This window comes from Panthera pardus, unplaced genomic scaffold (genome assembly GCF_024362965.1).
Source record: "Panthera pardus isolate Hobbes unplaced genomic scaffold, ASM2436296v1 HiC_scaffold_26, whole genome shotgun sequence".
NCBI classification, from domain to species: domain Eukaryota; kingdom Metazoa; phylum Chordata; class Mammalia; order Carnivora; family Felidae; genus Panthera; species Panthera pardus.
This window is the reverse complement of record NW_026526832.1, coordinates 24,816,458-24,843,282: the sequence shown is the minus strand read 5'-3', so window position 1 is coordinate 24,843,282 and position 26,825 is coordinate 24,816,458. Positions and strand designations below refer to the sequence as shown.

At 44.9% G+C, this 26,825-nt stretch overlaps 1 protein-coding gene and 1 long non-coding RNA gene across 2 annotated transcripts in view; one reads left to right on the top strand and one right to left on the bottom strand.

Annotated features, from left to right (window-relative positions):
- Positions 1-18,406, bottom strand: part of APOB (apolipoprotein B) — a 39,236-nt gene extending 20,830 nt beyond the window's left edge. Inside the window, exons 1-18 of the mRNA XM_053891121.1 lie at positions 18,217-18,406; positions 17,906-17,944; positions 16,615-16,730; positions 15,267-15,412; positions 13,089-13,242; positions 12,096-12,251; positions 10,456-10,580; positions 9,721-9,806; positions 8,331-8,550; positions 7,308-7,535; positions 6,975-7,092; positions 6,721-6,867; positions 5,821-6,032; positions 5,316-5,553; positions 4,565-4,741; positions 2,993-3,184; positions 1,903-2,070; positions 1,005-1,216 (exon numbers count right to left, since the gene is read on the bottom strand). Coding sequence (XP_053747096.1) covers positions 1,005-1,216; positions 1,903-2,070; positions 2,993-3,184; positions 4,565-4,741; positions 5,316-5,553; positions 5,821-6,032; positions 6,721-6,867; positions 6,975-7,092; positions 7,308-7,535; positions 8,331-8,550; positions 9,721-9,806; positions 10,456-10,580; positions 12,096-12,251; positions 13,089-13,242; positions 15,267-15,412; positions 16,615-16,730; positions 17,906-17,944; positions 18,217-18,280 — 2,798 coding nt within the window. The 5' untranslated portion in view covers positions 18,281-18,406. The remainder of the gene's footprint in view (positions 1-1,004; positions 1,217-1,902; positions 2,071-2,992; positions 3,185-4,564; positions 4,742-5,315; positions 5,554-5,820; positions 6,033-6,720; positions 6,868-6,974; positions 7,093-7,307; positions 7,536-8,330; positions 8,551-9,720; positions 9,807-10,455; positions 10,581-12,095; positions 12,252-13,088; positions 13,243-15,266; positions 15,413-16,614; positions 16,731-17,905; positions 17,945-18,216) is intronic.
- LOC109267929 (uncharacterized) lies at positions 13,188-16,466 on the top strand. Its single transcript, XR_002080355.1, has 2 exons — positions 13,188-13,301; positions 16,276-16,466. It is a non-coding gene; the product is annotated as an uncharacterized LOC109267929 (long non-coding RNA).
- Positions 18,407-26,825: the final 8,419 nt, after the last annotated feature.

Below are 26,825 nucleotides of genomic sequence, written 5' to 3'. Positions count from 1 at the left end.
TCAACGTGTCCAAGATATACAAACTAAGGCAAATCGATGTTTGAGGATATCATCGAAAATGGAGCTCTCCCGGGGCGCCTGGGTGGCGCAGTCGGTTAAGCGTCCGACTTCAGCCAGGTCACGATCTCACGGTCCGTGAGTTCGAGCCCCGCGTCAGGCTCTGGGCTGATGGCTCAGAGCCTGGAGCCTGTTTCCGATTCTGTGTCTCCCTCTCTCTCTGTCCCTCCCCCGTTCATGCTCTGTCTCTCTCTGTCCCAAAAATAAATAAACGTTGAAAAAAAAAAAAATTTAAAAAAAAAAAAAAAAAAAAAGAAAATGGAGCTCTCCAGGGGCGCCTGGGTGGCTCAGTCGGTTAAGTGTCCGACTTCGGCTCAGGTCACGATCTCACAGTCTGTGAGTTCGAGCCCCGCGTCAGGCTCTGGGCTGATGGCTCAGAGCCTGGAGCCTGCTTCCGATTCTGTGTCTCCCTCTCTCTCTGTCCCTCCCCCATTCATGCTCTGTCTCTCTCTGTCTCAAAAATAAATAAAAACGTTAAAAAAATTAAAAAAAAAAAAAAAAAAAGAAAATGGAGCTCTCCAAATACGCTGCCTCCCATAGTCATGAGACTAAGACTTTCCTGCTCTATCCGCTGAGCTAGTTACCACAGATCAGTATGTCCTCTGGTATTTTTCCTGTGAAAAAATGTTCATTTCCCAATGATGATTTTTCTAGAGTTTGTGTTTCTTCTTCTCAAAACAAACAAATAAACAATAACAAAAATCACCTAATAAGAAGTGATTAAATAGCAAGTCCTAAATCTCAGTTTGGTAAAATGTGGACAGTTGAAGAAACTGTAATTATGTAATGAGTCTAGGCTAGGTTAAAAGTAGGTAATTCACTACATTCTCTCCCCCCCACACCCCCATGGCCACAGGGCCTTGAATTATGTTGGGCAGCCAAGCCCTACAGATCCAGTCGCAACCTTCTCTCTTACACTGGCTAATCAGAGCTGGAAAGAGAATTACCTGCCACTGAACAGCCTGATTGGCCTCGTAGGAGACGGAACCGTGAACTTCAGCTGCCCGGCTTTCATGGCAACTTGCACACCCAGGCCTGTCTCGTGGAAGAAGTTGGTGTTCATTTGGATCCCCGTCCTTGAAAAGTCCGGGATGATGATGCCCATATTTGTCACAAACTCCATGGACACAGAGGGCTTTGCCATCAGCTCTGCCTGCATCTTTAAGTCAGAAAACGACCTGTTCAGGTTCATTAAACACCTCAGGCCCCTGGCGTCAGATCAAGTGCCCTTCCCCACCCATGTGCTAACATCTCTGGATAGCTCACACTTTAGGAAACATTATTGTGATTTCTTTTTTTTTTTTTTTTAATGTTTGTTTGATTGTTTGCTTAGAGAGCCCATGCATACATGCCAGAGGGGCAGAGAGAGAGACAGGGAGAGAGAGAATATCAAGCAGGTCCCCTTCTGTCAGTACGATGCCTGATGTGGGGTTTGACCCCATGAACTGTGAAATCATGACCTGAGCTGAAATCAAGAGTCAGAGGCTTAACCAATGGAGCCATCCAGGCACCCCTACTGTGATTTCTTTGGAGGAAGAAAAGCCACGTTCTCAGTTCCCTAGAGCCAGACACTGATACCCAGCACTAGGAAGTGCCCCAGTTAACTTTAAGCATAACAGGTGTAAAGATGACAGGAATCCTCATTTATTGAGAGAATAGCGGTCTCCTTACTGCCAGGAGCTAGCAAGGTGGTGCCTCCTAGTGGAATCCTAAAGTTCATAAAAATGCGATTACAATGATGATGTACTTCATCTTCAACTAGACACACATTTTAAAATTGTACAAGAAACCCACCCCTGAGGAAAAGAATGATCTAAGGAATCAAAACAATGAACAGGATCTTACATTGGCTACTTCCAGCTTCATTCCACCCCTGATTCCAGGAGTGATGACTCCAGAGGAGGAGATTTGCAATTGTAACCCAAGTCCGGTGGGGAGTTCAAAGGCGTTGTCCATGAAGATGTAGTGAAGAAACAAGTCGCTCCTTAAACCTTTCTTGATGGCCTCGCCAATCTGTGGGTCCAACCGGGTACAGTAACTACAAGTAAGCCTCATCAAACTGGGGTTTGTGAAATGTGACGTCCCACATATCACACAATAATTGTTTGTTATCCAGAAGGGACAGACTAGCATATTTTGATTATCTGAGTATTTGATAAAATTAATGATTATCAGTTTTGACAGGTTGGGATATAAGAAATTTCCCTGGAAAGATACCATGTCATTTTGAACTAGTGGTTTGGAGACCCTTGAGAATATTGCTGTGCCTCAGAGCTTTATGTGCTTTAAGTAGCCTTGAATGGCATGGCTTAATTCCAGTTATTTGGAGTCTCAACATAAATGAGGTTTTATGTAAGTGTAATATATTATGATAAAACCATTTCTTCTTGAAACCAATGAGCTATTGACATGATAGACATAATAGTATGTATTAGTTTTTTTTTAAAATGACATTTCTAGAAAATAACTTGTGGTCTGTTTTCTTAAAGCCAACATTGTTATTTATCAAATACCAGGGAATATATTTGGATATTTTCTACCTTATTAATAAATTAATAATAGTGGAAACTATAGCTCATATTTAGATAGTGGACTACAGTTTATCAAATACATTCCTTCATCATTATAATTTCAATATTAAAAGGAACCTGTAACATAGATATAGGGAGGTAACACTTAATATTTTTTTCCAGATGAACAAATGAATGCTCTAAAAGATAACACCTAACGTTACAAATGGCCTAGTTTCTAAATGTTACCAATTATTTGCAGTCTAAGAATCTTCCTCTCTGAAATTCAAGGCAATTGAATTGCTTCTTTGAAGGAAATACCAGCACTTTCTCTGGTTTGTGGGACAGGATTGTAAGGAGTCTGGGAGATCTAAAAAGAGCACGGGCTAATCTCATTGCCCTATCATGGGGCCTGGCCGACTTACCATCTGGGGGATCCCCTGCAGAGTGCGAACACCATTCAGCAGCAGCTTTCCCAGGAACTGGAGGTCATGAAGCCTGACAAAGCCAAGCTCCTCTCCCAGGATGCGGAGGTAGGCTCTGGCTTCTGGGAATTCTCTGGATTTCAAATCTTTGATCAGCTTCTCAATATTGAGCATAATTCCATTGACCATGTCCTGGGATTTTAACAACAAAATGTCTAATGAGATGTCAGTGTTGTCAGACTTTTAGAGTCCTGATGTGAGGCCCATCTGCTGCCGCCATGATGGGCTAAACACAAGTATTCAAGGTGGGGATCTAGAGAAGCCACTGAAATCAGACTCCCACCTTTTACTGAAAAATAGATAGCTCCTCCAAATTGAGATGAAAAACAACAACAACGACCCTGAGGTCTTACCACGGATAGCATTGCTTCCACACTGTTCTTAATTTGAATAATGCAGGCATAGGAAGATGTCAGGATTCATAGGACTAACCAGGAGTAGAAGATTGTCTATCCCTCACCCCTTCCCAGCTTACCCCTTTCTCCTCTGATAAGGGATGAATACTAGGGGTTTCTTGAGAAAATGCAGCTGCTGTATAAATTGGCCAAATGCTTTAAAAACACACCATCCTAGACAAGTTCTTCTTAGAGTTAAGAAGAATTCTATAGATTGATGCTTAGTCATTGAGAAAGAAGAGAGTGTTGATAGACCCAGAACACAGCAAAGAGCCTCAGCCTCAGGTGGAGGTAGTTAAATTACAAGGTGGAGGTGGGGCCATCTGTGAACATCTAGGAGTAAATTATTGCCCTGTCTTTCAAACTGAAATGTGCATACATGTCACCTAGGGAATGTCCTTAAGATGCAGGTTCAGATTCAGTAGATCCTGGTGGGGCCTCAGAACCTGCATTTCTAACACGTTCTGATGTGATGCAATTGCCTGAACCACACCTTGGGTAAGGCAAAAAATTAAAGAATAAGAAACTCCAGGTTATTCAATCTGCTTTCTACTCCTTAAGTGGGGTCTTATGCTGGCTTCAAAGTGGTTTGCTCCCACTAGCTAGTACACTGATATGAGTAAGAGCCAAAAAAAGCAGTTAATTATGAAAATATGAATTCAAAAATTGTAATAGTATCTGCTTATTGATCAATCAGTACCAGTCAGGCACTCTGCTTAGCATTTTACATACTTTACTTCATTTAGTTTTTAAATCACCCTGGGAGGCATGGATTATTAGCACACTCTGGGGATGTAGAAACAGACATAATATCAAACAGCTTTTCTAGGTATGCAGTTTGAAGACAGTGTGGTGAGAATTCAAACCCATGCCCCTGAGTTTACACTCTTAATCATCATGTGAGAGTGCCTCTAGTGAGTCTGGCCGCTGGGCACATTGAATATCCAGGAGGCTTATAATTACAGAGGACATAGTCCTTATCCCCATAGGACTGGTTAATAACAGTCGTAACTGTCACTTCAGCTAGACAGTTCCTTGATGACTTCTAGGCTTGGATAAAATGTTTTCACATTGAGACCGAAAGCCTTCCTTGAGGGAGTACTTAACAAAAACATACCTGCTCACGTTTATCATCTTTGGTATAGCCAAAATGGTCCACCAAGACCCTGGAGACATGATCAGGAACTTGGCCATCAACCCAGTACAAAGCCTTGTTGACACTGTCTGGGAAAAATCCTTGCTTTCCAAAAAGAGCTTCCAATGTTGGCTCAAAGCCTTTTCCTTCCAAACCAATCTGAGAAAGAAAATCAGGCAAGAAAATGCCGTCAGGTTTCTTTGTTGTATGTCAGCCTCTAATTCCTCTCTTTATGTCCATTTAATTAAACAAGTATTTAATGAATACTACAGCGTAGGAGCTGAACTTAGCACTCCACAGGAGTTGTGGTATTTAATTCTTACTAGAATCTTGAAAGGCAGAACTTATTATTTGCCCTTTTCCAGAAGAGGCAGCTGAAGTTCAGAGAGGATAAATAATTAAACAAAAGATTCGGACTGAGAATGAATTTGGGGTTTGAGCCAGATCAGTCTGATTACACAGCCCATGCGTTTTCTTGGATTTTGGTTCTAAGGACTTCTCTGAGACATCTGCATTTCCGTTAATACTACAGAGTCATGCCTCAGGTGACCTCTAGCTGGAAGGCAGGGGGGCAAGGGAGGTGGGAAAGAAGAAGCCCTCAAACAGTTGGTATGAATGAACTGCCTGAATATAATTCCTCCCCAGGCTGCCTCACGGCTCCCTCAACTTCCTATTTGTGGTGTTGTATACAACAGGAGAGAGGACGTAAGCCTCTTCTTAGTATCACACATACCTCAAAGAGGTCCGCTGGAGCAAATCCAAAGACAGTGAGGGTTGTTTTCAGCATGCTTTCTTTAGGAAGGTAATTATTTGGATCAAATATAAGATTTCCTTCAATTTTGGCTGAGACTGGGTCAAGTGATGGAAGGGAAACAGATTTGGAGAGGTGGTAGTTCCGGGAAAATTTTGTGAAGTCCATGATGGTTGGGAGTTGAGATCCTTTCAAAGCATCTTCCACTAAGCTTTTCAAGCTAGATGGAAAGAAGGAGTGTTATTTTTAGCTTACATGTCATATTACTAATCCATTGTCTGTCCCACCCCAAGGAAATAGGGATTGCCAATTGCTACTAAAAGATTTGGGTTTCATTTGCTCAAGAGCTTGGCTCAGGTCTGGTGCACTTTTGCATGAATGTTGCCCAGGAGAAAGAACACTCCATAAGGGTAGGCAGTGGCCTTTCGGAATGAGGTTTAGAATTCTAGCACTTTGTTTCAGATGGGGGAACATTACTCCTACTTACTCTTTGATATACAGTTCTTCTGAGTTTAAGATGTTGGTGATGTGGGAAGCCACAAAGTTTTTCACTTGTTCATTCTGTTCCCATGGGAGAAACTGGACAATCTGATTAATATCTGACTGGGAAGGGCCCCTCATCAGCATGAGATAGGCAGCCAGTCGCTTATCCCCTGGAGAGGCATCACTGAGGAAAACCCGAAGAAGGACTTCCCGGACCTGTAGCCAAAAAAGGAGACTATTACCACTGTCCTTTGGTCAGAACACAGAACATGCCTGGCAAACACTGGTGGGGTCTGCTAGCAGTTTATTACGTGCAAGTCGAATTTCTTTCTAATAACTTTCCAAATGTTGGTACTGAATCTTCTCACCAGTATCCCTCAGAACAACCAGCTCCAAGGAAGGGTCTCAGAAGACTCGTGTCAAATGCATGTTGCATTCAACTATATTAACATACTCAAGTTGTGACTTGATGAAGGGATGCTACTAGGTGAAAGTAAAGTTGTTTTAACACAAATTATTTCAGTGTGGGAAGGGGTAGTGAGACTGTGGGGTGAATAAATAAGGCATTTTCCAAAACTCTGGAGTCATTTCCACCCAAAGTAGGGCCAGGTCGACAATCCTAGTTTGGGAAGACTGGGGAAATCAGGCATGTTTTCCTAAGATGAGTGGCAGTTGATCTGGTAGGGGGGAAGCATGGAGCTAAAGTCTCATATTCTGAGTGCTAGAGTAGCAGCATGGTCCAATATTTCTCTCTTGTCCACAGTCAGGTCAATAGGCTTACTGAAATTGGCAATTAGAAAGCAGTAAAATAAAGTAAGCTGAATGATGAGATTTAGAATCTCATTCCAAGACCTTGTTAATCTGAATAAACTTTTTACGTTTAGACATCCTCTGTGGACTTAACCTCATCTTTAAGTTCCATTTTCCGCAGGGCCTGGATGGCAGCCTTCTGAATCAGCAGTGATGGCTCTGAACTTTGGATACATTTCAGGATCGAAGACGTGAGTCTTGGGGATACTGTCTCCATGGTTCTGCCAGTATTTCCAATGACCTGCATTGAAAAGAAATGAGGGGGAATCAGGGTGCAGAATGAGAAGTAGGGGGTATCCAGGAAAATGCTTCTGAAATGATGTATATTATACAAAAGACCAAAAGTACCCTCAGAATCAAGTAGGTGTGATCTTCGTTCCCAGTGCAATCATCGCGAATCTGTTCCAACAGGTAATCAGCAATGTCCAGCAGGGCCTGGGTCACCACAGGGTTTGTCTCATGATAGCTACGGAATAAGAGTTAGGACTCAGCAAGCATAGCTAGGTTTACCTTAACAAACTTGTGTGTGCAGATTTCTTATTTCGGGGCTTTACTCTCAAAACGGCCAGTGGAAAAACAGTGTACGCGTAAGAGTCTGGAAGTGGAGGGTAGGGTATGACCTTAGTACAGAGATGTAGGGTCTTCCTCAACTCCTGCGAGGAGGGCCAGTGTGAAACTCACTTGTTGACCACGTGACCCAGAGCATATAAAGTGGTTCGGCTCTGCTGCTCCTTTGCTGTGCTGAAGATCTCCTGCAGCCTCTCGGCCGAGGGCTCTGGCATCAGGGCCACCAGGTAGGTCACAACATCTGTCAGAAGGGTGTTGGCCTTCTCACTTCTCAGCCACTGGAGGATGTGAGTGTAACACTGGGGCTGTCCACACTGAATCAAAGCTTGTAAGGTGATGGGGCTGAGAAAGAAAGAGCAGAGGATTACGTAGATCACCTTTAGGCAGCTCCATTATCCTTGGCTCATGATGCTCCTCTGTCAGGAGTGCCCTGATCTCCTGTATTCACTCTCCAAATCTGACCATCTTCCGAAATCCAACTTGTATCCCAGGAACCAGGAAGCCTTCCCTATAAGCACTATCCCCTGGGGAAGCACCATGGAGGAAAGTCTGAAGAAGGACCCCAGATTTATCACCAAAAGAGGACAGTTATCCCCGTCCTTCGTTCAGAACATAGAACATGCCAGGCAGACACTGGCATGGCCTCATTTTGGTCCTCAGTCCCTCCTCTGACGTTCCCAGCACTTAGAGCCAGTGCCTTGAAGTATAGAGAAATCACGGTATTACTTTGTTTGCCTGAATTCTCTCTCCACTAGCCTAGGCTTCCAGAGGGCACAGATGTCTTTTTCTCTCAAACTTTCCAAGGTACTCACCATAGAATGAGGGATTAGATTAGTAGATATCCATCAAAATGTGTGAAGTATTTCCCTCCTATATTAACACACAAATGCATATCTGCCTTGAATGCAGTGTGTGTGTGTGTGTGTGTGTGTGTGTGTGTGTGTGTGTGTGGCCCATGGAACTCTAAGCATGTTAGCTGATATTTCTCTATCCAGCAAACATTAACTGATTGACTAGTTGATTAGATGAATTGATATTTTAATGGCCCCTGAGGTTTTCTGCTTGGCCAACGTTTGAAAGTTCAGCCAGATACCATAGGTCATACGAAAGATATGGTTGCAACCATTAAAGAAATACCTGGACACCTGGATCAGCTTTGGCAAGAGGGATGTGATTGCCTCATTGTTGAGGCCTCTCAGCTCAGTAACCAGTTTATTGAAGAGGTTAGCTCTCTGGGCATTCTGGTCAGAGACGTGTAATGTTTGCAGTTCCTGCAGAGTCTTCACAATGGCCTCGGCCTGCTTTGGGGGTGATGTGGATTTGGTGATCTCAAAGGCCAGACCCACCTCCTCGGTACCTGGGAGGAGGAAAGCGTCAAAGGGATTCCTGCTTATCTACATTTCAACCACCTCTTGGTCTACTAGAAACTAGAAAGTAGGGAGGTATCAGCAAAGAAGAAAAGAAAACTATACTGTACTCGATGCCTATTATGTATCTGTCTCTGTGCTAGGTATCTGACTTCAATGTCTTTTACTTTAATGCATTTGCTCATCATACTATCCATATGGGTTGCTATTATTCGTCAATTTAAAGATAAGGAAACTAAGATCCATAGATGAGCAACTCACCTTGCCTAAGACCTCTCTGAGTGTAAGAGGCAGAGCCGTAATTGAATCCCAGCTTGTCTGAATTTGATATCAGATTACCTCTTTACTGGAAGGAAGCAGAGGAGGTGCTATGGCTGAGGCTAGACCCACTGGTGCTCACCTGCCATCTTTTCCAGAGGGATCAGCTTATGGGGGGATGACCCTCTGTGTCTCCTCCATCACCCTGCTCTGACCCATGCCAGCATATGTGTTAATGTGGGAAATGTGGGGGAATAACAAGGGAAATGTGGTACCATGGAAAGAGTCCTGACTTAGACTAGACATGGGGGCTCATTTTGCATCACTTCTAATATTCAGAGACCTTGAGTACATCACAGACCTCTCCATGTGCCATTTTCCCCTCTGTACAGTGGGTATGAAAGTCCACATAGCTACTACCATAGGTTATGCATTCCCTCATTGAGAACAATGAGGGAATGCATAAGACAGATTTAAATACAAGACAAATGCAGGGCTAGAGTTGGACTAGAGATCGCTAAGGTTCCTTCCTACTCTAAAGACGGATTCCTGACCCCAAACGCCCTCTCCCACTTCCCTACCTCATCCAGGTTCCAGGCCCAATTACTGGGTGTATACAGTTGTCAGATCTACCAAAGGTAGACTTAGGAGGCCAATTTCCTATTTCTGAAAATCTGGGTAGCTTTGGGACACTTCTCCTTTTCTTTTGTCCCATCACCACTTGACATTCTGAAAGGAACATGCTTGCTCACTAGAGTGGCCCAGAGCCAGAACACCAAAGCCCGCTGGACTCATTAGTCAGCAGACATTTCCTAGGACCCAGCAAGAAGCTAAGCCATGATACATGGTGTTTCTTGGGCAGACTTCCCAGCCCTGGCAACTGTGTGCACCTAAAATCTTACCTTCATCAAAGAAGCGGCTGTTGATCTTAGGTGTTTCTTCAAGTTTCAATGTCTGTGTAACCTGTGCCATCATCCCATACTTATTCCTGGTAACAAAGGAAGTACATCATGTCATGGATGGTCAGCTCCTCAGAGCGCACTATTCTTTTCATGTTGAGTGTTTCCGTCGTCTCATTTCTACCCAAATCCTGCCTATTTTTCAAACCATTAAATTCAGCCTCTTTGATCCCCTCGCCCGCCAATGAACACCACCTACCTCCACCTGGACATGCTAGCTGTCTTTCTTTCAGAAGGACATCTGTACCTTACACCTCTCACCAGTCTGGAGTGCCCAGAGTATAGGGACTAATTTGTGCCTTGAAATTCCTGTGTATTACCCTCAGCACAATGCCAAGAATGAAGCAAGTACTCAGTAAATACAAGTTGATGGATCAGGTTTCAAAATGGATTGGTATATCCAAGTCTCTGGTCCCCATCTCAAATCCTCCATAAAACTGTTCTAACTCTTAAAGTCTGGGTCTCAGATACATTTTGTTGATATCAAATTATTTTGCATGCCTAAGATTTTCCTGCTGAATTTTCTGTTTGCTTGAAAATGGCGACAGGGATGGGCTGTGCTCTGTAGCTCCTCATAGCCTCCTCCAGGCACAGCCTCACCTACAACAGGGCACCCGACACGCACTCATCTTACACCGACTCCATAAGTGATGAATCAGGGTGCAGAAGGTAACCTACTTGTAGGAAAAAGGCAGGAACACATGTTGCTCCTTACAGATGGCTTCTGACACATGCTTCTTCTTGGGGTCCAGAGTGTACTGGCAGGACTGGTTGCTACTAATCAGAGTTGACAAGGGGCCGATCTGTGAATGGGATCGGGAAAAGCATTTTGATCAGTTCCTGAGGCTTGAACCTGATTCTTCTGCAAGGGACATTTACCTTCGAGGAAGATGGGAGATGGGAGTTCTGCACCACTAGATAAACTCAGTTATAGAAGGGAACTTGGTACTTGACATTGAGACAAAAGGATGCAGCAACTTGGCATACGCCAAGCTGAGTCAAGCTGTACTCTTCTTATTCCACCCCAATGGACCTCTCATCCTGTACAAAGTGTATATAACCTGGTATTGTATGCATACTCACCCACTGCACATTGACACTCGACAAACTACTGCTTCTTAAGTTTTCTTTGCCTAGAAGCCTGTCCTTAAGGCTCTCTTGCACTTTTACATCTTTTGTATCTTTCAGGTTCATGCTCCACATCCTCCACGAATCTTTGGGTCTAGACTGATTGATGCTTGCCCACCATTTCTTCTAAGTGGATCTACCAACAGCTCTGCCCAGTGAGCTGTTTGAATAGTTGCTTTCTCCTTCCTGGTTGGAGTTAGGATTGCTTGTCTGTACTGTTCAGTGTATAGCTTTATCAAGTATGCCATTTATTGTCCTTTATTAGCATGTGTAGGAAACTTGTTCCTGTATTAGACTGTAAGTACCCTGAGGGGAAAAATCCATGGTTCATCTGCCACTGTCTCTGACCCTCAGTGCTGCCTAGAGTAAGTCTGAGCATACAGCAGGTGCTCAAGATAAGCCAGTGCCTTGGCCTCTTTTGATTGTGGCTCTTGTCATCAGATGCCCTATTTTTGGCCCCAAGGACAATGACCAGGAACATTGCCAAGCATGGCAGTGATTGCTCAAGACCTTCCAATTTACTGAGATAAGCTGTGATTCACGTCCCACAAGATATTACAAGGCATTGGGCAAGCTCTGGTAATGTGGTGCTGCATGAGCCCTGTTAAGGTGACAGCAGAGAAGGTTAATACTAAGGGGGTGGCCTAGACAAGAAGCAGAGGGGCCAGGTATTGATCAGGGTTGTATATGGGATGAAAGGAAATGACACTAGAATGGTCTTGGTAATGTCACTCCATGGGAGTGAGGGAGAGGAGAGCAGAACACAGGTCTTGGGGCTTCCTCAGAGGTCAGATGCCTAGAGGTGGGGGGACATCCAGTTCTCTTATAGGAAAGAGTGGCAAGTGGCTTTGCTGCCCTACATTAAGCCCTAGAACCTTCTCATGGATGGACAGTCATTATTCTCCATCGATGGCAGAAGGTTTGGTGCCAGTGACAGAATAACGGCAAGAAAGACAGAGCTCTGGGCTGAGAGTCAGGAACCTGATTCTTGTCTTGACTTAATTAATAACAGGCCATGTGGCCTCTATCAGTCCTTTCCTGGTTTGGTCCTCAGTTTCCTGCTGAAATCTATATGAAGATGAGGCTGGGTTGGATCTTCTCTGAGATTCGTACCTGCTCTAACATTCCAGAATTTTAATAACCAAGAGGACTGTGCTCAGTGCAAGGAGCGATGTGGGTGTGAAACTTACCATGCCTTTGATGAGAGCAAGTGGGCTAACTCCTGTGCTAATGGGCTTGAAGCGATCACACTTCTCCAGGTTTCTTTCGATGGAGATTCCTGTTGCCACATTTGCCTTCTTTGTTTTAACAGTTAAGTCACTGGAACAGTTTCCATACACAGTATCCTATGCGAGCAGAAGAGACAACAGGTTTATCCGATGGATGTGCGAAAGCAGCCTTAGGTGCTTCAGAGGGGGTGGGAAAGGAGCCTTGGAGAAAAGGCAGGAGCCATATGGACAGGGAGGGGACTTTCTTCCTCTTAGGCAGAGTGTGGGCATTGCTGCTGCCTGGCTGGCCAGAGGCAGAGTAAGAAAGCCAGTTAAGAGTGGTTCTGCTTCTGATGCACTCCAGCTTGGCCTCCCAGGACCCAGCTAACTCTGACTTTTTATTCTGGGCTCTCAGATCATTTTCTCTATTGCTCATTTACGGCATGTATTCCAATCTGCCTTGTATTTAATGTATCTTGGTTTTCTCCCCAGATCACGAGAACTCCCTGAGGAAAGGCTTCTGCAGGATACATCTCTGTATTCTCCAATTGTGGTATAGCATAGAACTTAGAACTCAGTAAGGGCTCAGAAATGTTCCCGGGGCTCAAGTAAATTGAATTGTCTCTCAGATTGAAACTTGAAATTCTTAAGAGAGGCTGGCAACAGATTCAATTATTTTCTGTGTTGAAAACACACACAGGCTTTACTTTGTGACACCTGGTGGGGATAGAAAAAAATCAAACAAAAGAGTAGGGTGGCCAGGACTCCTCAAATACTGCTTTCAAATGAAGCCAACTTGCTCAGCCTGTTCACGAGGATCCACCAGTGAGCCCAGGAGAGAGGGGGAGCCTTGGGTACTGTGTAGCAAGCCATGGAGCCACATGAATAACCCACTCTACATACACAGTGGGACCTGGCTCAAATATGTGAAGAGGAGTTCAAAGGGCCACTATTACCCACTCTCTGAGCTCTCACCAGAAACAACACTTGCTCATCCTCTTCTGTCTCTGGAGGAACCAGGAGGGCAGAAATGATGCCCCTTTTGATGTTCAGGATGTGTTTAGGCTCCTCCTTCTCTGGGTAAAGTAAAACTTGCTTTCCTTCAGGAATGGCCAGCCTGAGTTCGTACCTGTTCCAGAGAGAGTGTGGTCACGGAAGTGTCTTTTCTCCACTGTGAGCCTGTTGGACGTGAGCTGGATCACTTTGCAGCCTCCTTTTTTTTTTTTCTTACCGTTTTTTTCATTTTGCATCTTTTCTTTACAAATGTACCTACACATATACACACATTTTTCAAAAAAGTATAGAAATATGTGTATATTTTTGGCATTCTTTTACTTCTTTACCTGTTTTCGCTTGACTCACGCATCCCGTATCTGTTTGCCACCCACATCAGTCTCTGCTGACGTGCTCTTCAAGGAAAAACCCACTGGGTATTTCATTTCTATCTCCACACGCAGGCAATCCCATACAGAGGTGTGGGGGTGGAAGCATTTGCACATAAAGATTTTTTTCATTGCTTGTTTTATACAAACGACATTGTGTTTTCCACATTTTTCTCTTTCTTGCTTTTCTCACTTAATTATACTCCATGGAAATCCTTTGACTCGTTTGGTAAAGCTCTAACAGATTTTTTTTTAAAAAAGCTATAGAGCATTCCCATTTTATGGTTATATATAATTTATTCAGACATTCTCCTACTTAGTGGCATTCACTTTATTTCTGGATCTTTTTTCCCCCACACGAACAACACTGAAATAAACATCCTTATGCATATACTACTGCTTTTCTTTTCACGGGCTAGAATCCCAGAGTTTTGAAATTGCTGTGTCAAAGGCAATAAGTATTTTTAATTATAATAGCTATTGACTATCGGCTCTCATTTCTACCACCAATGCATATGTACACTTTTCCTCGGAGGCCTGCCAGCAACAAGTGCTGTAGCTGTTTTAAATTTCTGTAGTCTTATGGGCATAAGGTGATAAATACCTTGTTGTTACCTTAATTACACTTCCTGACTACTAGCGAATTTGAGCTTCTACTCATATGTTTGTTGGGTAGTCACTCGTATGTGGTCTCAGATCGTGTCTGAAGCCCATGTCAACTATGATCTTAGGGACTTCCCTCTGGGGACTCCCTTTTGGGTATTCAGGGCTGCACCTTTTCTAGTTAAGTCAGCAGGAAGAGAAGGGGGCCAGGCACATCTCCTACAGCTCGACATCCTCACTGACAGTTTCAGACACAGCCATGTGGGCTTGGAAAGCCTTGTGGTGATCAAGAGCAGGAGTCCCTTTTGTTCGGAGAGAGATAAGGACCAAAAAGTAACTCCTAGTCCCTCCTGTCACTGCATCCCTCTCCCTCATACACATTTAGTTCTTAAAAAAACTATTGGTGGGAGTCAGAAGCCTCAAGGCTTACTCTGCAGAGGAAGGACTGGCTTTCATGTCTAATGTGTAACAAATTGAAGATGGGCAGAGAGCTCCTGGTGCTACCAGATCAACGAACCTCTATCACTGCTTGTATTTATTTGCACACACTTAGGACACCATCAGCTGTGATTCGGACTGGAGGCAGGGGTGATGTTCAAAATATTTAACAACTGGTGTCACATAGACATTGATCAGTCAGAAGACACACCAGCTGTAAACACCAGGAATGGCCTGGTCAGCGTGCACCAGCAGAACGCTCTAGACTAGAGGCTGGGCTTGGTCTCCATGCTGAACAGACCCCGCACCACCATGAGTAGCCACACCAACAAATCCTGCTGGACCCCCTCTTCCCCAACGAAGAGCACTAGGTTCCTGTCTCATTTAATTCTTTAAACAAAAATTCGCTTACTTAAATCAACCATCTCAGCCTTATTGTCTCAAGGAGTTTTAAAGCATGAAATTATTTGAGAAACACAGTTAAATGATAATTAGGGGAACTTCACTAGGGGAGGGTAAATAATGCTTCCTCTTTCTGATTTTTGTGACAACTTAGCAATTCCCTGATCCGTGGTGAATACATAAAATACTTATTCTCACACACATGCCTCCTATAAACACATAGATTCATCCCTCACTGGACACACACACACATGCAACACACACACGTATATGCACAATACATGCAGCGACTCCCAGAGTCAGAAGTTTACACAAGCCCGTGCCTTACTTGGACATGGCAGCAGCAAACTCCTCAGAGTTGCTGGTCTTGTGCAGCAACGGCTTCCCCCTAGCGTTGAAGCCATACCCCTCCTTCAGCGCACACTGGCTCGTCTTGAGGATGAAGCTACACAGTTGGGGCACCTCCAGTTCAACCTGGGAAGAGGATAGCAGCACCTGAAGACTCTCCACCAAGAATGTGAGCCCCTCCACAGCCCAGGCCTTACTCTTTAATCAGGACACTACAGGTAATCCACTGGGGACTGTGATACCTGCTCCCCACGCCACGTGGGTCTTTAACATGCCTTCTGGGTCCCCCATGAATCAACAGACTTAGTCCAATTTTGGGTCTTTTTTGCATTCTGAGGTACCAAGTTTTTTAAGTCTGCCCCTGTGCATGTAAAGGAGGACTTATTTTTGTATTGGTTCTAAACAGGCATGACTGGTTAGAGGGAATGAAGCCTGGGAGCAAGAGGAAGACCAACAGGAAGCAGGAAGCAGGCTATCATTGGTTTCAACACCAAATGTTTCCTTAATGTCACCAACCCCCCCCCCCCCCGCCCCAGACCCCATTGTTTGTATCTATCTATTAGGGCCTCTTCAGAGCTTCTCGTAGAGCTGGCGTGTATGGAGATCCCTAGTTGTCATCTAGCACTGTTAAAGAATTTTCTGCAATGATGGAAATGTTCTATATTTGTGCTGTCTGACATAAAAGCTGCTAGCCATGGGCACTTGAAATGTGGCTAGGGTGACTAAGAAACTGAATTTTAAGTTTTACTCAATTTAAATAGCCACATGTGACTAATGGCTACCTTAGTCGACAGCACAGACTACGGGGCCCTAGAAAGAAGAGGTCAATGTCTCAGCCTGACTTTTCTTCCCCAACACAAATCCCAATAGTGGCCCTTAGATCCGTTCCATATCAACATGGGCATGAATACAGTCATCTGAACCACAGGTAAAATTTTATTCAAGAACAAACTGCATGTTTAATTTTTTTTTTTTCTTTTTCCTTTTAGCAAAGACACTGTTTGGCTTAGAGTATCAAAACTGCACTCCAGAATGCTTTCCTGAGATGCCCACCTCCCTTGGCTCACCCACTGGGCTTCTCTCATCATGTTAAATCTACCGTCCTGCAATGCTGATATTCTAGATATCTATTCCAATGGCATCTTGCAAACGAATGGAAAAATAAATCTGGTTGGCAAAATTTTCTGTGGCAGACAACTCAGCAAAGTGGCTGACTTGCAAACTGAGGGCCAGTCCCTGTACTTTGAGGTCACAGCAGTCCTAGCATAAGCTGGGTTTGCTCAGCCGTGGACTCCGTGCCTCCGGGTGCTCCTCCTCTCCCTCCATACCTTACAGTTGATCCTGGTGGTACTTCTTGCATCAGCGGCCCCAGGAACACCACTGGAACTCTCAGCCTCATAGTTGTACACATACTTCCGGAGGTGCTTGAATCGAGTTGCTCCTTCTAAAATGGGGAGAAATAGGTCAACTACGTAGCAGATAACTCCCCCAAGGATAGTCAACTCTGGGAAGAGAGGGGCAGTGGCCCAGATCATAAAAAATGGTAATTAAACTAAAATTATTATTTTCAAGTTTATTTATTTATTTAGAGAGCGCGAGAGAGAGACAGAAGGGGGGGGGGGGGGGCAGGGGCAGAGAGAGAGAGAGAGAATCCCAAGCAGGAACTCAGGAACCATGAGATTATGGCCTGAGCTGAATCAAGAGTCATACACTCAACCAACTGAGCCACCCAGGTACGCCTAGACTCAAATTATTTTTAATTGACTGCATTATACTTTCCCTTTACAGATTTAACTTCCCCACTGTGTTTCATTGAGGATAATGTTTACATTTGATGGTATTTTGGATGTATCCTCTGAGGTGCAAGGAGGGGAGCGTTAAACAATGGGGCTCAGAAAGTCTACAAGAGAAACAAGCAAATACCTCTAATACCTTTCCAGCTTGAAAATACCACAATTCTGTGGCTCTTTTTTGGTTCTCACAAATCCATGAGGCAGAGTTCATTAAGTTTTAGGAGTATCTGTCTTAAGAAAACCTCAGGGAGGAGTATCTGGAGGTTTCCATTGTGCTGGAGAGGAATTTGCCTAACAATTTGAGAAAAAGGACATTTGGGGCATGAGCGCAGATGCAGTGACGCGAGATGGACACAAGATGGCAGTGCTGCCCCATCGGAGGCCAGCCTCCCGCTCTCAGGAAAACACTGAGTACCACCGCAAGGCCAGCTCCTTTGACCCCGAGAGGTCAGGTAAATATGAAGGACTGGGGGGCTGGCTTCTGCACAAAGGTTAAAGTCAGCATTTCCTCACCCTCATATGTTTCGAATTAATGATTAGCCACCGATAAACAGATGGTGATGTCTCTTTAAAGTGTCCACGGGCCCACAGCGTGACAGTTCCTTCCCCACCCTGCCCTAGGCCATGCTTTTGGGACAGAATAGAACAGCAAGGAGAAGAGAATTGAGCTTCTTTGGAGGTGGAGAGAGGCCCCAGGAACTGGCTTCCTGGGGCTCAGAGCAGTGCACACCCATCCCAGCATCCCAGCATTTTAGTGAGCTGGCGTGCAGCAGGGTGGGCTGGGGAGTGGGGGCGCCCTTCCCTGCCCAGTGGGGAAGCGCCTTACTTGGGCAGCCGGGGCTGACGTTTTCCAGCACCTCGTCTTCTGTAAGAAAAGGAGAAAGACATTGGTGGTCTCTCCCGTCTTCCGATGATGGGCCCCAGCGTCTCACCGGGAGGGGCACCGCAGCGGTCTTCCAGCTTTTAGAGGAGAAGCGGCTCCTGGAGAACCCGCTCCCCAGCCCGTGCTCTCCCCGCCCCCCCACCGTGCTGCGCGAGGATGAGGCCCCGCCGGCCCTTTTCCGGGTCCCCGGCGCCCCCGGCCCCCTCCCCGAGGACGCAGCCCCGCGCGCCCGCACGCCGGCCCGCCCCACTCACGCGCCCAGGCGCCGGCGGCCGCCAGCAGCAGCAGCAGCAGCAGCGTGGGCCTCGGCGGGCCCATGCCGACGGGGTGGGCGGCTCCCTCGCTGCGCCTCGCGGGAGGCCGGCGGGCGGGCTGGCTGGCTCCTCAGGGACGGGCACCCGCAGGCAGCCGCCCCGCACCCGAGCTAGGAATGCGCGGCCAGCGCCCGCGGCCCATTTATACCGGGCCGCCCGCCCAGGCCGCAGCGCCCTGGCTTCGAGAGAGGGCGCTGGGCGAATTGCAAAAGGTCCAAAGGGCAGCCGGGCCTGTTTGCTTTTGCTCACCGGGCTCGCCTGGCCTCTGAGCTCCAGGAGGGGCCGGCCGGGGGCCTGAGCCCAGACCCAGCCAGGGCCACGGCAGGCCTCTACTCCGGCCTGCTTAGAGTGGGGCCCTGGGGCAGGGGTGCTTGGCGCCTGAGAGGCCTGCCCCGGCCCAGCGGGGACTTCAGGAGATGACCGGGCACGTGGACAGAGCCCACCCCTGCTCCCTGCCCCCTGCTCTGATTTTGTAGCTATTTCCAGAGCCAGTCCGTAACAGACTCTTGGTTGGGACGTTTTCCTTTCTTTTTCATTTTGGTGGACTTTGTCCTGGCAGGGTGCCCCTAATGTTCATCAGTACTGTGGCTGTGCGTCACCTGCCTGGGATTCAGCCCACTGAGACCGAGCAGAGGGAGAGGGGAAGGAGGCCTGGTGAGCGACTGACTGGGTGTTCTGAGGAACCTGGTCTCATTCTCCTGCCCCACCCCCACCATCTTCTTGGAAAATTGAGGAGAGGAGGCTTTTTCCTACATGCACCAGCTCCTGAGTTTCCTCTCCAGTGGGGGGGGGGGGGGGGGTGGATGGACAGGGCGTGTTGCCCCTACACACCCGAGCCTTCTCCACACATCCTTCCCTTCTTCCCACAGGAGAGGTTGGCCAAGGTGCGCTTCCTCTCCCAGCTGTGGGGAATGCCGCACCGCATGGCTACTCAGCACCCCTGGCTGTACTGACCCAGAAGCCATCCTAAGGCGGGGTGGATGGGCTGGCACAGTGGGGGGATGGACCGACGACTGAGACTGGCCTGTCCACGAGGCACCTCCAGTCTGCCTGGGGTGACAAGATGCACGGACAGGCAACTGCTGCTGAGAACTGCAGGTAGACTGTCAGGATTGTGAAAGTGCGTGGGGTGTAACTGCGGGAGGGGTGCAGGGCGGGGGTGAGAGTGAGGGGCCTGAGCACCAAGGCCCGACAGGGGACTACTGGATGCATGAGCATGTGCTGCTCAGACTAGCGCTCATGGTGGCGAGCTGGTGCTTGTGTACATTCAAGTGGAACAAACTACTTGTGAAGTGTTGAGATCTTCTGGTGGTGAGAAGGATGGTTCCAGAAGGGTTCCTTCCGGAACAACAACGTTTGCCTTGTTGTCCCCAGCACTCGGGGCCACATTTCTCCTCATTCGTGTTTTGTTGTCTTTAGCCAGGAACTCCTTGGGCAGCTAAACTCCCTGCAGGGGTTCAGCTGCTTTGCATCTGTGCTCTGTTAATATGGTTAAAAGTCTCAGCTGGCCATGCCTGCACCTCCGAATTGTGGAAAGTCTGGAGAAAGGATCCGTCCCCAGCCCCATTTCTCTGAGCATTTGATCAGAACTGTTTTGTGACTGACCTTCCACCAGGAGCTGGTGTTAGTATTTCTGGAAGTGGGTTTTCACTTTAAAGAGGATGGGTGAAAAATTTAGGTCTTAAGAACCAAAAGGAGGTGAGAGATGAAGTCAGTGTACTACTGTCAGTGTCCACAGACCACATCAGTTTTGTGATTTGGGAATCAAAAATGGATCTGGTATCTTGGATGCAGAGAAAAATCGTGGGGTGTTTAGATGCTTCTGAGCTGTCATCATCTCCAAAGAAGGAAGCCCAAGACTTGGAAACATGGGGGGTCAACTTCTTTATTTCCCTCATTTCCTCTGGAAAGTCACCCTGGGCGGGGCTTCATCCTCTGACAGGGTCCAGTGCACAAGCATCATCAAGCAAATGTTGAATCATCGCGTTGACTTGACTACACTGGCAGCAATACTAGGAGGATTCATATGTAGATTTTTCTTAAGTTACAAATTCTCACAGATCTTTTGTCAAAAGCTATTTGAAAACGCAGCATTCATTGTGATCACGGATATCACCCTTCATTCCTTTCCTTTGGGTGAAACATTTCTCAGTTCCCTCTCCTTAACAAGTTCTAAGTTTCAAAGGATATCTGCTAGTTTTTGTAGAGACCTCAGATGGAATTAGGATTCAGGAAGTCTTATGGCATAAACTGTAGTCATGAACAGAAAAGATACTGGTCCAGAAAGGTCAGCTGATAGGAAGGAAAACAGTGCATTAGACTCAATAAGTCCAGAGATTGAGTCCTAGCTTTCTTGTGAAGTTTGTAACCTTGGGCAAGTGACTCTGTTAAGTCATCCCTAAAATAGGATTAAAAATATCTACGTTCCTCCTAGGAATTTTTGAGAGAAGTAAGTGAAACAATTATGTAAATAATTGCACTGATAGCATGATGCCTGGCCAAAAGAAAAAAAAAAGAGTGACTTATTTATTAATGTGTGTATTAAAGTGGAAGTATATTTGTAGCATACTTATTGAACTAGTTAACTAAAATGTATACAGAATCAGGGATTAATAGAACAAAAATAGGAAATGAGGGCTGAGGAAAAGCACACAACAGGGCCTCCAGGAGGGCTATGCATAGCTGTGACCAAGCATCCCTTTGTCTCTTGATGATTCCTTACATTTCTGAGTGTTTGAAATCACTGCCCTTTCTGAGGCAAATGGGGACCTTCCTACAGCAGGCAGACTAGTGACTCTAGCAGAGACACATTCTGGTGTCATAAAGATGTGGCTGGTTAATCCCAGCCAGTGGCTGTGATTTATCAGCTCATGAATGCAGAGTCCCTTTGGGTGAACCATCAGTCTGAGTAAACACAGAGCTCTGGGTTGCCATTAGAAAGCCACCTGACCAGTGGAATTTCAAGGAATTAGATAATGTTGAATTTTCCAGTTGTAGTCTCTAGAAGTGAAACTATGCATTCTGTTTATGTGCAGGTGACCAGAAAAGTCCTGGCCAAGTTTAGGGCACTATGGAAGTTATTAAAGAGCCCCCAGAAACTTAATATTTTGAGTTCAGTGCAATTTACATACTGGTATAGATGTTCAGTACGTAATTTGACGAATACTAATGAATGAATCTGTGCCATTCAGTTATACCCCTCATCGCTTCTAGGATATTTATGTACAGTGACCATGATGCCAAATAAATCTTCTCAGTGACACGAAACAAGGAAATACAATCTGATACAAATTATTCTCAGCTATGCTGTTCAAAAAACTCATCTGGAAAGTAGGGACCAGTATTGACAATGACTAATTAGCCTATCTCTTTTCTGCCTCTGACTGCATTGTAATTGCAACTGATGCCCAGAAGTTGGAAAGTAAACCTTAAGAGTTGTGGATGGAACCATGCATGCCCAGTATGGTCTGTACACATATGTGCACACACACCATGCACACCCTCCCCCCCCACCTCACACACACAAATGAGAAATGTCAAGAAAAACATGGTTGCATTTAGGTGGATGGGATAGGTAGAAGGTAGTGGGATGGGCCAGTGTCAGCCAAATGAAGGCATTACTGATGGCTGATTAACCTCCTGTTAGGAAGCAAAAAAAGAATTTTTCTCACTCCCTTATTCTGCTATCCAAGAGATAAGGTCAAAATGTTGAGTAGCATTTCTCCCCAAGGGAGGGAACTCAGATGTCAGCACTGTGTTACCTGCCGTGAGGCTCTGTGCGTATGAACTACCACTTCCTTGAAGATGCACATCTCATCCAATCACCTTCCAGGGCAGGCTGCTGCCCTACCTACTTGGAGGAAGCTTTCTCTGGGTCCAGCCCAGTTGGACCTCACAGCTTCTAACCCTGCTCTCTTCTCAGTTTCTTTTGCGAACAACCTGTCATGTAGAGCCTTCATACAAACCTTCTGCTGTTGCCCTGAACTTATATTTTTCCCCGATAATATGATTTTAATTTTTCATGTGTTAACCTATTACCTTGCCAACCAGAGAGATAAGCTAGGAGGGCAGGAACTGTGTGTGGTTTTCACCTTTGTATTCCTCGTCTTTCCTGTTCACCAACACCTTATAGGAGGCTGGGCAGGTGCTAGTTAGGGAATACATACTAGGATTATAATGTGAGATGGTACTTGTGAGGCAGGTGTTTTTTTGTTTTTTTTTTTATTTTTTTTATAATGCATGAACTTCATTTTTAGTCCTGGGTGCTGCCTGCGTGTGTCTATATCTTAATTCAGAATGTGTGGTGCATTTGAATCGGTATGAGAGAAGTGAAGCAGGATCATGGGACCGTCTCAAAAACTGTCTGTCCTTTACCTGTGTGATGAGTGGACAGGACTAGGTGACCTCTTAGGCCCACTGCAGCTCTGACTAATTTGATTCTGTGAAGACTCTGCAACTTAAAAAAATAATAATTTATAAGTTACACTGGGCTCACACCTCATGATTAGGGGCTGGAGCTGAGGATTCGGAATCATTGAGAAGGATGGATTTTCTGAGAGGCCACCTACCTCTGTAAAGACTTGCATTCTTGTGTCTGAGAAATAGAATGCTCCACTCATTTCAAACAGATTTCCAGCTAAGAGAGTGCATGCCTTCCTAGAGGGACTGGGCAGTTCTCAGGGAGTGCTTCCTGGTGTCTGACCTTAGTCTTCGTCTTTGGTCAGATAAGCTTACCTTGACCTCAGATAAGCTTCCATAGATATACCTTAGCTTGTTCTTTGAGAGGCTTCTTGCTGACTTTTGTCAATTACTTTTTACTGACCTGTTTTTTTTCCCTTGAGTTTTCCTTATGTTCTCACAGGACTAAGGATTGGAATGTACTGCCTTCACAAGGCTGAGGCCAGTGCTGATGGTAAACAGATGGCTCACTGGCTAGCTGCACCTCACCATTGCCACCTCACCATGAGCCATTGATTCTCAAGTGTTTATGGAGGTCATAAGCAGTATGTCCTCTGAGAGCTTACAGATGAGGAGAAGGCATGAATAACATCCCAGCTAACAACTAGTGTATATAAAGTGCCCAGTGTGTGGTCTGTGGGTCTCAGAGGTCCTGACTTGAGCTGCATCTTGGATGGTGGGCAGGATTTGGTAATTGGACTGTGTGGTACCATTGGAAGAACAGTGGCAGGAAGCTGAGACTATGATGTCCTGAGGGTTGGTAACCCAGACAAACAGCTGAGTCCATGGAGAAGGCTGGGGGTAGATGGGGGGAGGGCCAGGAACTGAGCTTTCTGGCTAATTCAATCTTTGATTTAACTGCGGGTTACTATACAAACTTCACAGTATATATTTGGCATTAAATATAGTACATATGCCATTCAAACCCTAGGTTGCATAGAAGGCTGTGAGTATTGGGCTGAGTTCTCCTTGTCCAGAGCTCTAAAGGGAAGTGGAGGAGCAGGGATTCACAGACTATTAGACACAAAGATTTTAAAAGACTGACCCTAGATACATAGAGAAACTGAGGCCCAGACACCTGTGGTGGTGGCTGTAGTTTCTAACACAAGGGCAGAGGTAGGGCAAGATTATAAACTATAATATTCATTCTACTCTAATTGCATTAAATCTATGTTGACTACATAAAATTGCTTGGAGATTGTTTTATACAGATGAATCTTTGATATCAGTGTATGTTTCCTTATAATCTACTGCCCATTAAAAGTGGAAAACTTAATTGATTTTTTTGTGGATTTGTATTCAGAATAAATATTGTTATGTAACTAATTATATAGAATCATAGAGATTTGGGGGCTTAAAGGGCCATTAAGGTCATTGAATCCTACTCATCTCCCAATATAGGTGTCCCAACAGTCTGAGAATTCCTGGGCACTCATCAGGAGACTGCCTGAAGAGTGCAATTTTGTGAGATTAGATAATGCTCTAGTCTGCCAAACAATTTAAGAGTCCTAAAAGAGAAGCCTCCCAGCCTGCTTATCCACAGATGGTCGGATGGTCCTGTACATGGACAACAATGCTCTGTAGCCCTATCTCATGTCTCTTGTGTTTATGTCCCCTGTCCAGGTCACAGACCATCCATTGCAGGGAAAGCTCTCTGAGAAGAGTGACAATCTGGGGATAGATGATGCTCTGACACTGTCATACCAATTCCGAAGTCAAAACCAAGTAATTACCAGATTGTCTGATGTCTTCACCTTACCTCCTTCCTCTCTATTAGTGCAGGGAGTGGAGGTGGGGGAGTCAGGCCAGCCCCAAAACTCAGTCTACTTTGGTTTCTTGGTCTCCAAAACAGAAAGTAGGTAAAAGTATGTGCCATTTAGTATCTGGGGTTCCTTGTCTTTCTTTCTTTCTTTCTTTCTTTCTTTCTTTCTTTCTTTCTTTCTTTCTTTCTTTCTTTCTCTTCTTTCTCTTTCTTTCTTAATTGGGGCACTTAGCCTTAATAAAGTTACTTTAAAATAAATAATGATCACCTTCAGTGTTCTGAGAGCTATCCTAGAAGGGGACTTCTTTAATAGCTTTACTAAGACAAAATTCATATCATAAAATACACACTCATTTTAGGAGGATAGTTCAGTCATTTTTAGTATATTCACAGAATTGTACAACATTTACCACAATACATTTTTAGATGTTTTTATCACCTCAAAAATAAATCCCACACCAGTTTGCCAACACTCCCTCAAATCTGCATTTACCCAGCCCTGGGCAGCCACAGATCTATTCCCTGTCTCTAGATTTGCTTATACTTGACACTTTATACATATAATCATAAAATGGGTGGTCCTTTTTGACTGGCATCTCTTCACCCACCGTAAGGTTTCCAAGGGTCATCCATATTGTAACATTTCATTCCTTTTCATTGCCAAATAATATTCCATTGGATGGATATACCACAGCTTATTTATCTATTCATCAATTGGCAGACATTTGTGTTGTTTCCACTTAGGGGCTATTATGAATAGTGCTGCTATGAACATTTGTGTATTAGTTTTGCATGACATATCTTTTCATTTCCCTCAGGTAAGAGTAGAATTGCTGAGTCATATAGTTAACTCTACTTGAAGGACAGCCAGACTTCAGACTTTTCCAAAGTAACTGCACCATTGTGCATTCCAACCACCAGTATCTGAAGGTTCCAATTTCTCTGCATCTTTGCCAACACTTATTTTTATCTGTCTTTTTGGTTAGAGTCATCCTAGTGGGTGTGAAGCAGTATCTCGTTGTGGTTTTGATTGGTATTTCCATGACGGGTAATGATGTTGGGCATTTTTTCATGTTCTTATTGGTAATTTGAGAAATGTCCTTTAGAGAAATGTCTGTTCAAATCCTTTGGGCTTTGAACTTTTTAATTGAGTTGTTTTGACTTTTTGTTTGTTAAGTTGCAAGAGTTCTTCATATACTCCGGATATAAGTCTCTTATCAGATGTAGTATTTATAAACAGTCTTTCATTCTGTGGGTGCCTTTCACTTTTTTGATGGTTGAAGTACAGAAGTTTTAAATTCTGATGAAGTCAAATTTACTTTTCTTCTGTTGCTTGTTTTTTGGTGTCATACCTAAAAAATGTTACTTAAAACAAGGTGAAGAAAATGAACTTTTATATTTTCTCCTAGAATGTTTATAGTTTTAGGTTTTCTATTTATACCTGTGATCCATTTAGAGTTTTTTTTTGCATGTAGGAGATTCCTTTTGAGCCTTATTTTTAGAAATGTCTAGGTTCTGTGAGCTTGTACATGGCCCTGACTAACCTCTCCTGCTACCTGCTCATGGGGCATTATCTGTTCCCTGGGAAGATGACATCAGTCCTATTGCTCAATGAGCAGAATCAGTCCCTTATCAGAGTACTGCTCCTCCCTGGTGCTTTCCAAGCAGTGACCAGTCACCTGGGACTGAGAACCACAGTCCCTGAGGGGATAGGCCCTGAGTCCTTGTCTTTTCAGTAGGAAAAAAAGATGTTTTTGGTCTCTGAGGCTGAAATCCAAAGCTCCTTGTGGAGTCCCAAATGCCACAATGCTGTGATAGCTGTCTTTGCTTTTTCTGCAGAAAGGATCCAGTGAAATGAAGTTTTTATTTGCACACCAAACAGTTCAACATGTTCTACAAGGAAACATAGTAATAAACTAGTATTAAATAAAACTAGTATTAAATAAAACTAGTACTAAACAAAACTAGTAATAAATAAAAGAAGTGACATAATGAACCTTAGAATGGTTACTCTGGGGGTGAGAAGGAGAAGAATGGGAGTTGAGAGTGGGGGCAGGGAGTTAGAAGGGGGACTATTCAGGAGTGTCTTGGTGGCTTATTTGTCTGGGCATCCGACTTCGGCTCAGGTCATGGTCTCAAGGTTAGTGAGTTCGAGCCCTGCATCAGGCTCTATGCTGACAGCTTGGAGCCTGGAGTGTGCTTCAGATTCTGTCTCTCCCTCTCTCTCTCTGACCCTCCCCGACTCTCTCTCTCTCTCTCTCTCTCTCTCTCTCTCTCTCTCAAAAATAAACATTAAAAAAATTTAAAAAAAAGAAAGCTGGCAAATTAT